Source organism: Lepisma saccharinum, chromosome 27 (genome assembly GCF_977018435.1).
Source record: "Lepisma saccharinum chromosome 27, izLepSacc3.1, whole genome shotgun sequence".
In the NCBI taxonomy this organism is placed as follows: Eukaryota; Metazoa; Arthropoda; class Insecta; order Zygentoma; family Lepismatidae; genus Lepisma; species Lepisma saccharinum.
In genome coordinates this window covers 8,467,737-8,484,143 of record NC_139255.1, presented here as the reverse complement: position 1 = coordinate 8,484,143, position 16,407 = coordinate 8,467,737, and the positions used below count along the sequence as shown (strand labels likewise).

The following is a 16,407-nucleotide window of genomic DNA, read 5'->3' as shown; positions in this document are numbered from 1 at the left end:
ATTTACAGTGTTTCAAATATAAAGTAATATGTATGTCTACTTTCAACAAATAACTTCACCTAATTTAACTAGGAAAGAATACTTTTTAATCTTAGCGTCACATACCGCTAGGAAGCAAGAAAGATATCATCTAACTCTGACCAGAGAAAATTTCCGGAAATGGAGGTAATAAAAAAACTTGACTAACGACGAAAGACGCACCCTGTTTTTTAGCTGAAAAAGTTTATCTTACACGCCGACGAATAAAAATAGCCTGAAAATTTGTAGTTGGAGGAATTCTGCTTTTTAATTGCATGCCTGCAAAGAAAATAATATCTAATTAATATGTAAAAAATATATACAATAAATAACGACCAGGTGAAATTTTTAGAATATGCCACTGAAATTCCATTACATTTTTTATGTGGATTCAGAAATATTTAAAAACGAATATATAAATCTAAGTAGAACAATAAGTATTACGAATGTGTGGGATATCAACTTTGTTGCTAAAATCATCTGCATCCTCTGATATTCCACTCCAATCTACCTCATACAACTCTAGAAGTGTAATTTCAATTAGATTATACATGAACTAGCAGTTCATTTGAAGATAGAAATCTTATCAAGTTGTGTAGATACATATATTTCTCTCAATTAATTTCAAATAGGAAGTAACATAAATTAAAAATAGGATAAATTATTGAGAAAGGAAGGTGTAAGGATATATCGTGCCCTCTGTTGAGGCATGTTTACTTCAAAGTCATATGCGATGCATAGAATGTCCGTTCAGCAGCAATCGATATTGTACGACATATCGATATTTAGAGATCCACAACGAACAACCAAAATAGTGCAATAAGTCCGCCTTTAGAGGAACTATGAGGATTAGTACACAGTAGGAAAGGAGGCTGTCATTGTTCCGAAGCTGTGAAAAGCTTCGGAACAACAGCAAAGCGCCTTTACTTTGAAAAGGTTACGCCAAGGCAACATACATTCCAGAGGTCATAAAGAAAGAGGCGATTGTATTATCGCGCTACTGACCTGGCAACAGTTGTATTGCTGCCTACCTGGATTCATTGTGCCACGTTCTGCCACCATTTGCACGACTTTTATGGTGGCGCTGTTGTCGATTTCTGCCACCCTTTCATGCAAGTACCTGACCTGTAAGAAACAGAGAAGCATCGTTGTAGAGGCTAAATGGACATCGGCCTTCCAACAACACTAAAAATACAATTCACAAGAATCGTTAAGGAAATAAAAGCGTTAAGGCCACCAATAAAAATTGGTTCGTAAACAAGAACGTTTTTCGTGAGCTTTAGGCTGATGCTAATCTCGAACGTTTGGCACAATTTTAAGCGAGCATGTCTATTGAAAAACCTTGGTTCACGATATTTATAAGCTGTATAAATGCCAGAACGTAATTTCCCACTTTGAAGGTATTTGTCGGTGTGTTTTATTGCATTGATACTCCTTCACAATATGCCGTCGGTATAAAGTAAGGTGTTAAAGTTTGCTGTAATTTCCTGTGAGTTCTTAACATTTCTGTACTGTAAAGAATGGGCACACTTAAAAAAAAATAATGTTTCGGCTTTATGGTAAGATGTCATGAAACTTCCCTGTATTGTTTATATCACAGGTCCTTGATTTCAGTTCTGCATGGCATGGAGCGATATTTCCGTAAACATTATATTGAATATGAGAGTTTACCAATTTCTCATTGATGTGGCCATTGTAATAATATTTTTCCACACTGCCTCGGAGGCTTAGTGCGTTGCGTGTTCGACTCGCGACCTGGTTACTGAACGTTTCGTTTTCGAATCCTACACAGACATGGGTGATAGTTGTGGATGTCAAGTTCATCTGATCATCATTCAACCTCATCGTTGCGATTATTCAAGAAACGTGAAAAAGCAATGTAAATGTTCAAAAACAATATTTTACTGGCCTCTGTGGTGAAGTGGCATGTCGCAGCCTCCTCGGTTGTGGCTCTCTGGAAAACAATTATCATCCAATAAAAATGATATATTTCACATGTATAATTTCATTTCAGTAACAGTAATTTGCATTATTTATTAAAAGGGACTAATAATTACAATAAAGTCTGGTACAGGTCGTTACAGAAACGTGTTATTGGGGGGGGGGGGGGTGCTTTGCTTGATCCCATTAGAGAATATCCGAAGGACACCCATGAATCATATCATCCCATATTATTATTTGGAGGCACATGGCACAGTGGTTCGGATCCCACTTTAATAAAAACAATACTGTAGATCCAGTCTCAATTAGCCTTCCTGTGCATAAAGTGGACTTAAAACAACAAATCAATGAATCAATCATCCCATTAGAAGTAATACTAGATTGTTCTCATTTATTCATTTGGTTTATTTTACTTCGTTTTTCTGCCACTTTGGGCTGATGGCGTAGTTAACGATGAGTGATGACATGATGAAATTGCTAAAGGGTCACTCGCAAAGAACACCCATGCCCAGGTCGGGGTTCGAACCCGGGACCCCTGGCGTCGTAGCGCGCTCTGATAACCACTCGGTCACGAAGGTTGGCGCGTTGTTGTTGAGTATATCAATGCAAGATAAAGATAAAACTTTTCTTAAGGATGCCAAGGGTAAGGGGGTGAGGAAGACGTGACAAAATTCCCCCATTGTCCGACAAAAACTCAATAATATCCATCGTTTTGCAGTTGTGAAAGTCTTATTTTTCTCTCAAGACCTGAAATGTGTTATTGGTAACAATGTCAGAAACATTGAAGCTCATTTAAGAAACAAAATCATTGCAGTCTGTGAAATCTTTGTCCCATTGTTACCGTGGGGAAGGCCGTGCCAACGAATGGAGTCCTTCGTTGACCTTGCTCCAAATTCAGTTCCTCTCAATACTGTTGCGTCGTAGGATCCAATGTAGAGTACACCCTTTCATTATCTTGTCCAAAAGCCAGACAGTTTGGATATAGTGTGAACATGTGGAATATGTGTAAGGTCATATAATTAAAGCAGTACCACCGTTTTGCGTACTGGTTATCACTGTTGCTTTGTAATCGAGGTGTCCCGGGTTCGATGGATGGACAGTGTTTCCGATCCCACTTTAAATTTTAGGGTCAGTTCCACGTAGACTAACTCAGGATAAAATGAACTTAAACAAACTATACTATCAGATGAGTTATAGTTCCATACAATATCAATCTCGTCATGATGATGTGAGCAGCAACGCTCTTCAGGCTCCATTGCCCCAGGTATTCAGTTACCCGTATGCAACAGATCGAGGCAACACGATGCTGAGAAAATACCGAGAGACAGGTTTCGGTTCGAAAGGTTGCATTTATTTGTGGGAGTCAGTTACCAAGAGACGTGTGTGGCTTGTCGCTTTAGTCTGAAATCTCCTTAGGTTTCATTCAGACATAAGCGTCAAGAGACACCCGACAGCGACAAGCAGCACGGAGAAATCAGGCCGAAGCGGTAAACCACAAGCGACACGAGCCCCTTCAATCTAAAGCAAAACATTCACACCGCATGTGCGAACAACAGACCGAGGCGACATGATGCACGGTATTGAGGAAACTACCCAGTCCAAGCGACACGTGCAAGCTTGTCGTGTACCTTCGGTTCTGATGGTTTTATTTATTTTTTAGATGACTTGTCGCTAAGAGATTACAAGAACTCGCGAATTCTTATAGTTTGTCTCCAAGCAATACTTAATCGTAAATAAGCTTACGAAAAGAACAGTTTCCTGTCCTCAGTTTCGTTTTAAATATACCAGCAGGAAATAATACATGCATTCCTGCTGTTGTAATCACCCAAGTTATCTGACAAACATCATCTTGGCTGACTCTTTGATAAGCGGGAAGTTCTCCGTAACCTTGAAAGTGTTGCTATTCCTGGAAAGTGGAAAGTCACCTTGATCGAGATAAAACTGGCCAAAATTCCTGTCCTTCGTATGTTCTCGAATTGCCATAAATGTGCCAGCTAGGATTTTCACCACTCGCAGGAATTATCGAGTGAGGTGGGGCATAGATTCATGTAACGAAGTAACGAATCCAGCAGGTGATGGTTTGTGCCAGTAGGCTTACGTCTACTTGAACCTTGAGTTTGATACTTCGCAGCACAGATGGATATCAATTGTTCCGCGTACCATACATACAGTGTGCGAATTACTGGGGGAAGGGGCCCCTACAAAAAGAAATTCAGAAGAAAAAGTTTTTAATTAGTGTTGCCCGCGAGACGAGACTTTGGCCTGCCTCGTCTCGTGGAAATGCTGTCTCGTCTCGAAAATATTCGTTTGTCAAAGGGACACATGATCAATCTCGTCTCGTCTCGAATTTTTAAAAGCCTGTCCCGTCTCGTCCCGTGGGCAACACTATTTTTAAACCCTGCCATGGATATTTTTATTTCCCCCCCGCAAAAAAATGGAATAGAAAGCATATACCACAGAAAAATCATTCTGGAAAATAGTTGTTTCACCTTTCATACAATTGTTTACTATTTACATTGTACTGATGTGTGTTATAATTAAAACTACATGTTGTTAAATAAACACTAAATTTATAAAATAATCATTTCATACACTGTACAACATGTAAGCCATTGCTTCACTTTATTCTTACAACAATCTCACAGAATAAGAACTGTTAAGTTAAATCTGGCCTTGCTTGAACATTTAGCCATCCTTATACTCTTACTTTTAACAAGGTGCAGAGGTTATACAAGACAAACGCCGTTACCCTGTCCATTGTTAAGTCAAGTACGAAAACATACCGCCGTGGCAAGTAGATTTGATTTCGTTAACTTGATTCGTTGGAGGTAGATTGTATTTTTAAGAGCAAGGCGTCACTGAGTTGAAAGTTAAGTTTTCTCAGTGTTACTACTTCAATAACTCTTTTGTATATGCATTTTCTTAGAATGTAAATAAACTAAGTGTTTCTAACATTTAATATCCTAGTTAAGAATCGCTGTTCTATGGTACTTAGAACTGTAAAACAATAATTTAGTTTACTAACTGGTAAAATATACAAATTTGCATTCTCAAACAATTTAACCCCCGAAATGAAATCACTAATGCGGCATTGAGGGGGCATCTCCCCCAAAGCAAAAAGCTTATCATACATACCTAATAGTTGAGATGTTTCGCAGGAAATAGAAAATTCTGTTATATTTTTCTTAATTTTTTATTTATTATTTTTATTTCTTCTAGAGTTTTCTCTTCCTGTTTTTTATTTGTGATTTCTCATCTCCCTAAAGACTCGTCAAGGCACCGTCCTCCGTGTATTTTTATTATCCTGATTCTTGCAGAACACATCCAAAACTCCATTTCTGTTGACCATCATTTCGGTTCAGTTTCTTCCTTTGTTACTACCATTCTTCTGCCCAGTGGCGGCGATTGGGTTCCAAAACTAGGGGGACAAGGTGCCAAAACACGGGGGCAAGGACAGTTTACTTTCCCTTGCTAGATAAGGTTTAGCATAGTGCGAGGGTAAAAGTGGCAAAAGTGGAGGGGGGAGGCATTGCCCCTCTCGCCGCCACTGCTTCTGCCTCATATGTTATTGTACTTTTTTTACTATCACACTTAAAATTCTTGATTTTGTGTTTTTCCACCAAATACTATTTGATTTCATTGTACTTCGTTCACCTTTTTCACTTCTATTTTTACTTATTTTGAATCCTAAACTCAAAAAGTGAAGAAGAAACACGCTGCAAGGTTGCTACCAAGACTCAGTACTCACCGCAATCATCTAACGGTGTGTAAAAGTCTTCTATACTTAGCTTTATTCGACAGCCTAATTGTTTAAAAACATACCAAGAGATGGCGTTTCATACTAATTTTAAGTTAGCAACAAAGCAAACTTTCTGTTATACCATGTTTGAGTAAGTACTTGTGAGTGAAATTAGTGTTAATTTATACCTTACGTTTTATAGTATCAGTGTGAATATTTTTTACATCTTGAATCTTAATCTTTTAATCTTATAATATTAGGTCTCGTGACTCTTCTTTATTTACGATGAGCTATATATTCTTAGTACAATACAAAACGTAAGAATTTTTTCGAAGAGGATGCAGATTCTCGTTCTAAATTGTCAAATAACATGTGTAAGCAATATTACGAGTGCGAAACCCTTTGGAGAAGGCAATAACCTATATGCAAATGATGCATGCATGGTTCACATGTGTATTTTAGAGTTCTCCGAAGATCGTGTATTCCATCACGCGTCATTTTATGTGGCGTAATGTCACGAGATGCGCAACTCCAGAAACCAAAGAACTCATGGCGTGCCGCAACCACGAAATGATGCATGAAGAGAGTTTCTTCGTGCAGACGGATCTTCATCTCCAGACATCTTCTCATGGTTCTTTCGGTGAACACTCAGGAATCTGGTGGCTAAAGAGCTTGAGTGTCAGCTTCTGCAAGAGTTAGGAAACCTTCGAATCTCGTAACACCGAACTTTAAACGTTTGAAACAGATGTTCGCAAAGCGTTGTCAGGTATTCGTTAACCTCCATGTTTGTTCCAACTGTGGCTACTTGCAAATCTTTGAAAAACAAGAGTAAAATTCCATTCAAAACAATCTTAATGGATCTAGTGCGACTCTAGAAAACAAAAAGTACTGATCTCGTCGACAGCGGATGGTTCCAGTAATGCTGATAGAAATGTGAGTTTTATAACCAATTACATTCACTTATGAGCGATTTTCAAGTATAAACAGTCTGATACAATACATTATTTTTTCACATATAATGAAGGGAGGAGTTAGTCTAGTCGGATGGAAAGTATAGGAGACAAAAGCAAACAATATAAGGAGGTATAGAGGAATATAGAATCAGCAGTCGTGAAGTAAGAATCCATCCATCCCACTCTTTCTTTCCATCTTTCTCATTCTTCTATATCTACATTTCTTTCTTTCCATATTTGTTACTCTTACTATCTTTCCTCCTCTTTTATTTCTATCCATCTCCCTTACTATTTCTTTCTATTACATTTCTATCTTCCTTACTCTATTTTTCCTAGTTTCTTCTCTTATTCTTTATTCCATGTACTCTGTTTTTCTTATCCCCTTTTCTGTTGAACTTTCCGTCTTATTTCTCTACATCTCAATCATTCTCATCACTCCTGTTTGTGTGATTCTTGCTCTGAATAATTCTGAAAAATTCTCATGTAGATAGCCCACCCTCGGCGACACCCCTGCACTCGAGATCATGTATCAACCCATTCAATACCAATTTGATGCACGTTGATTCTTTCGTGCGAATTCGGAGCGTCTGTAATTTATTAAAGCGTATTGCTTAACGAGTTTCTGCACTCTGAAAGAAGGGTTGTCGAAGCGTCAACAACAGCACGATCCACAATGTGACGCAAACGGTACAATTGTGAAGAGCCCAGGTCTCGAAAACAAGCCCCGGGGGATAGAACAGATCTCTCGATGACGATACTCTTGTGGTGGTTGTGTTTGCACGTAGATAAGGTAGCTGGAGGGCTTACAGGAAGGGAAGCAGATTCCACGCGGCGCACTCCTTTTCTTCTTCCTCAGTCTGTCGCTTGACCACCTCGCGGGCAGGTTAGACATACGCGCGGCTCCAGTTCGCTCGCAACGGTACGTCAGAGTTCTGCGAGGGCGGGTTGTCTGCCCGCACTATATGCGTATTGACGCGGTAACTTCGCTTCAAGGGAACCACCCCCCTCTCATCGAACTCCCTACGCAGTTCACCTCGCGTAGAGGTACGGAACAGGCTTGGGGGAGAAGGTTTGCGCTGCGATAGCACCAAACCACGTGGGTGCCTTTTGTCGCTGGGTGAACTCTTTGCAGAAACTGTCGGTGCGTGTCTCGACCGAACATTGCGTGTGTGATTTCTTCAAGCTGAGGCATTTCGTGGCCCGGAGGTCGACGGGCAATTGAAGCAGGTGCCCAAGAACGGAGGTGTGGTTTTCCATCGAAACGCCCCAAGTTCTTCCTTCAAGCTGAGCCTGTTCGATTCGCCCCCAGTTTGCTTTTTGACACGAAACGCGAAAGACGCTAGCAAGAACTCGCGTTTTTTTGTTCCCCTCACAAACGGCTCTTTACAATCACCGCGTAGTGACTTCGGGAGTGTTTTGTTTTACGTGTGGCGATATACTAGTGCAGTGACGGTGACTATGGCTTTCGGTGCAAGGCGACGATGCAACTTGAAACCTCATCTATGTCCGCTGATGACAGAATTGGTGTGAGGCAATACAATTACCAAAAAAATTGAAAATTGTGTTTTGGTGATTCAGCGTTCTCCTTCAAAACAGTGCTCTTGTGTACAAGATTTTCTAGTTCGTTTTTTTTGCTCAAAACTTCGGTTTTTGGAATTTTATGACGAAGGAAACTGCATAAAAATCAACAACCCTGGCTCTCTGCTACGCTGCTTTGAATATGTCCACCGCAATGGAGGTAATTTAACCTTTTATGTACTGACTTTGTATAACTTATTTATAGTAGTAGCCTTTTCTTACTAGGACGTGCCAAAAATAAATTGAGTCATGCGTTATTTTTTATACGGAAGACATTTTGGGACTTGTAATTTTGACAGTTGAGCGGTATTGATAGCACTTTTCCCGGCATTTTAATCATGAACGGAAGATACAGATAAATCTAAGCTTTTTCCTCTGTAGATTACCATGACAACGAAATATTGGGGGGGATTCATCGAAGATATCACCTTTGAATTCGCTAGAAATAGCCGAATAACATTTCCGGTGTGGCAGTCATGGTTGATCGACAAGTCGTCTTATACTCAAGATTCCAGAACGTGCGAATGTACCCAACTTCAAGTTGTTATTGAGAATTCTGTTTTGTTTTTGCACTTCTTGTGTGGCTTATCTAAGCCTTTAGATTCATCACTCCATAAGCATGATGTGTACACATTCATATTGAAGCCATAGCTTTCTCAGAACGGTGTAAGCAGTAATACACCACGAACGCCGGATGATAACTTTAATTCATAATGTGGTTCTGATCTTCAACACCGGGCTCAAACCAGTCTTTTGCTATCCTATTTTCCATACATTACATAAAATAATGTTCTAAATGCCCACGTAACAAGTTGCGAACATTGCTTTTTCATCCCGAACGGCGTCTTACTTCCGTGTGACGATTTTAATGTCCTGCACTTCTACGTAAACGATCACCTTTGTATGTAAACATAAGGTTTAAAAGACAAACTTGCAGAAACAAGTTTGGATGAGATCTTGCAAGTTGAAACTGTTAAAACAAATTTTGAAAAACTGTTCAGAAACATGACATTGAAGATTTCCGACTCGGTTACATTGCCAGTACGATTCGCAGTAGGCAAGTTACCGCGGAGGCACATTGCGATCTAACTGAAAACTGTAGGTCCAGTCCCGATTAGTCTGTATGTGAATAAAGTAGACTTAACATATCAAGCAACCATGCCATGCTATTCGAAATGTGTAATTGACAGATTTGTGCAAACGTATATGTTCATTCGATAATGAACAATCATGGTTAATCTTGCACACATTGTTATGCGGGTTTACATGACATATACGCAAATTCACGACAGTACTGAGGATGAATGATAGGCTACTTGATATGATTGATGAGGAGGACCAGATTTTTACATTATACATATTTTCGCGACAAACGCACGCGAATTACAATATTTATGAACAATATACATGAATTTTATGTTGCATATTTTCCATTTAGAGTTCATATTTTTGCATAAAATGCTGTATTTGCACCATTTTCCAAGTTTTCATTGAATAAAACGGATATATTTCCAGATACGTATTCTACATAAATATGATTTATATAACTTCCCCATCTTTTTGTCCCATTGTGGCAGGCCCGTCACCTTTGTTTTACTTCATCTTTATTTAAGCCATGAAAATGACTCAGCGGAAATCACTTCTGCTGTATTTCTCAAATAAAACCTGCTGATTCCATGAATATTCACCGCAGGCCATTAGTTCTATTCGTGGATCTCGTTGAATTTCCGAAAAAATCACTGGAACCTAAAAAAAAAAAATGGCAGAGTAACGAAGGAAATTATCGAGGATTAGGAAAAATATTATATTTTAATATTTTTACATACTTCCGTGACTGGTGAGCATGTTCTTGGGTTCAAATCCCGGTGTGGGAACCATCCATTTCAACATATCATCACTCATCGTCGCGATGGACACCTGGCTCAAAAACTACGCTAAATAACAATAATATAAAAACGTATTTCAGTGACTTATTCTACATATTTGTGTAGACACTTTGCATGTTGCAGCTACATAAAAATCCGCGCCTTGCAAATCACGAACAGGAACTCGAACCCGTAACCCCGGTTTCGCAGCCTGCTACTCTCACCAGTATCACGAAGCATCTTCCTCCATGAGCGGGCTCGATAACGATTCGTGATCTCAGCTTTGTAGGTTCCGAGTTTGTGTCTCTGATAGTTTTGCGTGTGTACATGTTCCCAAAATAAAAATAATATGATGTGTCACACACAGGAGATGCACTACGTAGAAATTTCTGCCCTAATCCTCTTGAGTTTTTGTTGTAAGTCCACTTTGTACACAGAAATGCTTATCAGGACTGGACCTCCATCGGGTATCGAAACTGGGATCCTTAATTACAAGCCGACGACGTTACCACCACGCCATCGGAGAGGCCCCCACACTCATCTTTGTATAACCACTACTCTACATACATAATTGTCAATTACAATCGCCTGTGGTTATTGTGACCGTTACTAATGCGTTTAACGTGCTTTTTGTCTAGCTGCTAAACTATTCCGCTCAGCACTAGACAGAAAGAATTTGCAAACGTTGAAAATCAGAATAGTGCTCCTCGCTGCCTAACATTTTATTGCAGTTTCCGCGGTTTATCTATTTTTAGTACAAAATGTCAAAAGATTTATGCACTACCTAAATTTCAAATATTAACCAAGTCTTCTCAAGGGTCATTTCACTAAGTCACCCGCGGTCATCGCATCTAGTTCTATCGCCGCTGTTTCCTGACTTTCTAGGCCCTAGTCAGCTGCTTCTCGTTTCAAAAGTGTCTCTTCAATTGTCTTCGCGGTACTGAGAAAATTGCAGAATTTCTGTAATTGGAAATGAAACCAGGAATCTCATTGTTAGAAGTTATTGTAAAATTTAAAATATTTTAGTGTTAAAGTTTAACCTTCTTGCTGTTAATTTACAAAAAAACATATCGCATGCTCATTCATGACATCACGCATCTGTTCAGTGGCTAGAATGAGTATACACAGACATATACTCATACATTTTACAGGCCTATATTGGCTTATAAACAGCATTGAGATATACAAGCAAAAAACTTTCAAACTATATTTTATCTTGCTTAAGGTAGATAATGCTTAAAAACTGTTTTTAAACACAGAATAATTACGTAAAATTACATTAACTACGATTAACTATCTAGTAGTCATTAATACTTCTAAATACGGTCGTAGTTATTTTTATGATATTCAAATTCTGCGGAAATTGACGGTCTTATAATGCCATTTATCGAGTTAACATTTTAATTGGATTAAATTGGATTAATTTACGCCGATTTTCTGCTACTGTTGGCAAATCGCAACGATGAGAATAAGTGATGATGCTATGGAATAGACGAAGGTTGATTGATTTAGTTTATTTTACTTCGCGTTTTGTGCCTCTTGGCTAATTTGCGGAGATGGGGATGAGCGATGAAATGATGAAATTGATGAATGGACATTCAGAAACAACCAAGCCCGAGCGGGATTCGAAATCGGGACCCTTGGCGTCGCAGAACTATGCTAACCACTACACCACGGAGGTCGGTGGTTAACTTTCTGCAGTGGGTCCAGCCTGAACTCCGCTACGCAGGAATCCTCATACTAGATCAGTCCCATGAAAGAGGCTATATCGATACCATTCATTTTCGTGGCTGCGCCTTTCAAGTGCGTAGCGCGCTAGAAAAACAATTGATAATAACTGATTGTGGTAACTTCAAGAATATCAACGTTTTAAGTATTATTAAACTTCCTTATCAGTTGCACGTACTGGAAAGAGTAGGTTGTCGATAAGTTAAGACTAACGAGCACGATGTATTCACATTCTTTTCGAAGTTTTCAGACAGAGCCTGGTTGCTGATCCGTTGTAGACATCTAGAGGAAAACATATTGTTCACCAATGCAGATCGTTAACAGACTAATAGCTTTATTGTTACTGAGAGTTGTTTTTCAATATAAACCCAGGTATGCAATTCTCACGCTTATTCATTGTTCGGTTCTTCGTCAGCATTTACTGTAAGATAAGTATATTCCGTGTAAGAATTTTGATTATAGATGTAAAACAAATTTTCCTTGTGAACATTCTTGTAGACTTGTTGATTCGGTCATTATTTAAATTTAGAAGCTGCACATATGAAATTTATACTGTATCGCCAACAATGAGAATAACATTTACAGCATGTGATGATAATATAGAAAGGGCACAGTTTTATTAATTGCATGAAAACTGTTTAAAAAGTCAAGGTACTGCTTAGATTTTTCTATTCTTTTTAACATCAGGTGACAAATGTGTGTTTTCGGGGAAACAAATTGAAAAATTTATTTGGCTTTAGATAGGAATCATTTTGGCCTGGAGTTTGTAGGGCTCGAATCCTTACCTGGGAATTGGCGTTCTTTGTTTTGATTGATTTGCTCTATTTTACGCTTTTTGTGCCACTTTTGGCTAATTTGCGAAGATGGGGATGAGTGATGATTATGATGAAATTGAAGAATGGACACTTAAAAACATCCATGCCAAGGCCGGGATTCAAACCCGGGACCCCTGGCGTCGTAGCGCGATGTGCTAACGACTCGGCCACGGGGTCCGGCTTTGTTCTTCGTGTCTCTTCATCATATCATCACGCATCTTCATCGTCGCGATTAGCCAAATGTGGAAGAAATGAGACGCCAAATAACAAAAAAAAATATCAAATCAACAAGCCAATAATTTTAACGGAAAATAATCAACAGGAATCACAATCAGATATGCTTAACACCTGTTTGAGTAAGTCTATTGTATGCATAGATAAGCTAATTTGGATTGGATCTACAGTTTAAAGGGGGATCTGAACCTCTATGTGGTAGAGCATTTAGCGGCAACGTTACCACTACGCTATCGGGGACGCCCGCCTAACATTTTGTGTGTCCATATGAAACATATAATGAGTTTTAGTGAGACTTTTTAAAAATCAACATTAACTAATAAGAGTAGGCAGAAGTATAGAACGTAGCTTTGCATTTGAACATTTCCACTTTTGTTGTTCTTGGATTGTACGGAAAAACCCATTGAGGGTTTTGGGATGACTCAGATATTTTTCACTGGCTGTGCAGGTGCTGACTTCCCATTCCAAGCTTTCTCCTAAGAAATATCTCACAATTGCAGCTTTTATCTATTCAAGTAGGGTTATTTTAGTATTGTATTAAGAAATATCATGATTTCTATGTGTAAGTTATTTGCACGTATTTTTTGTACGAACCGGTTAATCGCTACGGCAACTTAGAAAGCGATAGAAAATAATCTTTCAACGATTATCAGTGAAATAAAGAAGATTCGAACGTAGGTGTTTTATAGCGGATTATAATAACCACTACATAACGGTTACGAATGTCTGTCACATTGTTGTTCACAAAGGTCAACACTAGATTTGATATTTGGGTAATGTATAATATTTAGTGAACTATTGTTATTCGTTAGCAGTTAGTCAAATACCAAAAACTAGTGCATACAATAAGCCTACATCCATGGGCTGAAATTATCATGTTTCTTCAACGACCTTATAATAATTAACATAAATTACTGTGACTGAAATGAAATTATGTACGAAATATGTGGACATTCATTTTCCAGGGGAAATCCGTGGGCCCCCTTGCCCCCTCTTACGGACGTCTATGCCTACATTTCACTAAAAGTGTCAGAAAAGCAAAGGAAAATGATTCAAATCAGTTAATTAGTTCATATGTTTACTTTAAAAGTATTCAGGAAAACATGCTAATTTCCCGTAATGTTTTACAAAACAGAATTGCTTGGTTGTCAAGAAAGTCTCGACAGAATCATTAAGGCGCTAAACAAAAAATGGCAGTCGCAAATTTGCGACTTGCTGCCGCTAATTTTGAACTAATGTTGTGACAAGAAGGGAAAAAAATTGAATATCTTTCTTACGTTGTTGCAGGACTAGCATTACTAAAATGTCAAGGTGCAGCAAGAATAGAAAGCCACGCGAAGATGAGAATGATATGATGAATGGACACTCCCATGCCCAGACTCCGATTCGAATCAAGGATTCCTGGAGGCGAAGCGCGCTGTGCTAACGACTCCGCCACTGAATGTATTTAATTTATAGCAATGGTATATTCAGATTTAAAGTGCAACGTGCGCCAAATGTGAATGCAAGACTTGTTTTTCTATGAATAACATCATTAGATTGTACTTAGACGTAGTGATGCCATAATCATGTTATTCGTGTCGAATTCAAGCATCTGGAACACAGTTCACACGTGAGCAGGCACACTGATTACCTTTACAATATTCCATCTGTCCCCTTTAACCCGTGATTGGGGAAAAATCCGATAGATGTCACTCGCACTCGAGTAATTCCAACGATATGATGGAACAGCAGCTGCTCAGCGAATTAGCAGTTTCTGCGATCAAAACCTGTGTCAATCCTATTTGATTTATATATTGCTCGGCTTGTGAGAAAGATTCACCTCTACCCATGTTTTCTATGGTGGAAATAGAATGCTTGATTCGAAAGAGCATCATCCACCCAATAACCAAGGACATATTGCTGCATTCTATAATTACTCATTTCTAATCCAACTTTTCCTTTTTCTTCCACACAAAAACTTGTAAGGATTTAATGATAAGGGCAGGACATACCGTTGGACTTTTAAATAATATTCTGCAACTTGGATTAAAGCTCCGTTCCTAGTTTAAAACTGGTTTTTCATTCTTTTTGTGGTCCTCAGACTTAAACGTTTTGCTTGTAAATTACATACCAGATTACATGCATGACAAAATTTACAATTTCGAGTCGATTTGATGGTTATTTTAAGTATGCACGCCAGTGATTTTGTTCCTTGTTTTGCACGAACAGCTAAGTTCTATTGAACTGAGATAACAGTATGTTTTTATACTTAAAAAAATAGTTAAGTGTCAGTTAGGTGTTTTCAAAATGTTTTGTTAACATTCAAGATCAGTTTATATATTTTGAGGTAACAGCTACCGCTACGTTCTAAAACTTCACAATGATAATTGTCATTTGGATGAAGGCGAAAATAAATTACATAGTATTAGTGAAAAAAATACCATTCTATTGATACATTGATTAAGAAACATATATTTACCACCCATTTTCGGTTCAAGGACGAGAATAATTCATGAATAAAATTGAATATTTGAATGGTTTAGACCTGTGCAATGTACTAGATGTGTCCCTTTGTACATTTTTTTGGCAATATTTTTATTAGCTTCTACCCCATTGTGTTGATGAGGATTCGAACCTAGAACCGCTGGCTTCATAGCGCGGTTTTCTAACCCTTACTTCTTGAGGGATAAGCAATAAACTGAGTAAAGAATAATGATAAATTTTCTTAATATTTCAGTGATGAAAATTAAATATTGACCTTACATATTAGCTTGATTGTAAACTTTGAAATTGCAACTATGCAAATCCGAAAGAAAAATTGGTATTATTAAATGTGAACCTTAAGGGTTAAATATCAACTTGTATGTGTTAAGAATACATTGTGTCGAGGTGAGTTATCATTATATTACAAAGGATGTTTCAATGAAACTGGTGTTTTTGCTCGCCGTGATACATTTCTCCTCATTGTGTTGGGAACACGTATCGACTCTCAATTCTTTAACAAAATTACGTCCTTTTCGAAACTTGAATTGATGGAAAGAATTGCAGTTTGCTGTTACTGCAGTTTATACAAATAGTGATCATGTTGTCACTGTTAAGTCATAACAGTTTCTGATTACTTCATGCAAGGAAAGATGTTTTCATGTCTGCCAAATCATTGAGGAGCCCACAAATAAGATCCATATGGAAATTAACACCACTCCTATTGAGATGTTAGAACGTGTTATTAGTTGATATCTTTCTCAGACTGTTTGAATATGAACCTCGTCAAGTATTCGATCACCTGCCGGACATTAATGTTGGTTGTTCCACAAATTGCAACGTCTAAAGTTGCAATTATTGTGTTGTAATGCTTGCCTCAGAGATCTCTTTCGTTGCAGTGAAACACCTTTTAGTAAACCATGAGTCAAAAGTTGTTCTTTGAGTTATCCTCTCTGTGCGAACAAAGGTGGAAGATCCAAAACTTTACAGTTGATCCCAGCATCGTGGGGAGAAATGGAGAATCTACTTGTGGCATCTTTAGTCTAGGAAGTCAGATAACAGAAAATAGAATT

General features: G+C 38.3%; 1 protein-coding gene across 6 annotated transcripts in view; it reads left to right on the top strand.

Moving 5' to 3' along the window:
* TfAP-2 (transcription factor AP-2) overlaps positions 1–16,407 on the top strand; it is a 497,362-nt gene that overhangs the window by 230,513 nt on the left and 250,442 nt on the right. The window contains exon 1 of one of the 6 annotated variants that reach the window (XM_083113496.1): positions 7,530–8,389. The exons of the other annotated variants lie outside the window; for them this stretch is intronic. Coding sequence (XP_082969622.1) covers positions 8,372–8,389 — 18 coding nt within the window. The 5' untranslated portion in view covers positions 7,530–8,371. Of the gene's footprint in view, positions 1–7,529; positions 8,390–16,407 lie in introns of those variants that run through there. 6 annotated transcript variants of the gene reach the window in all.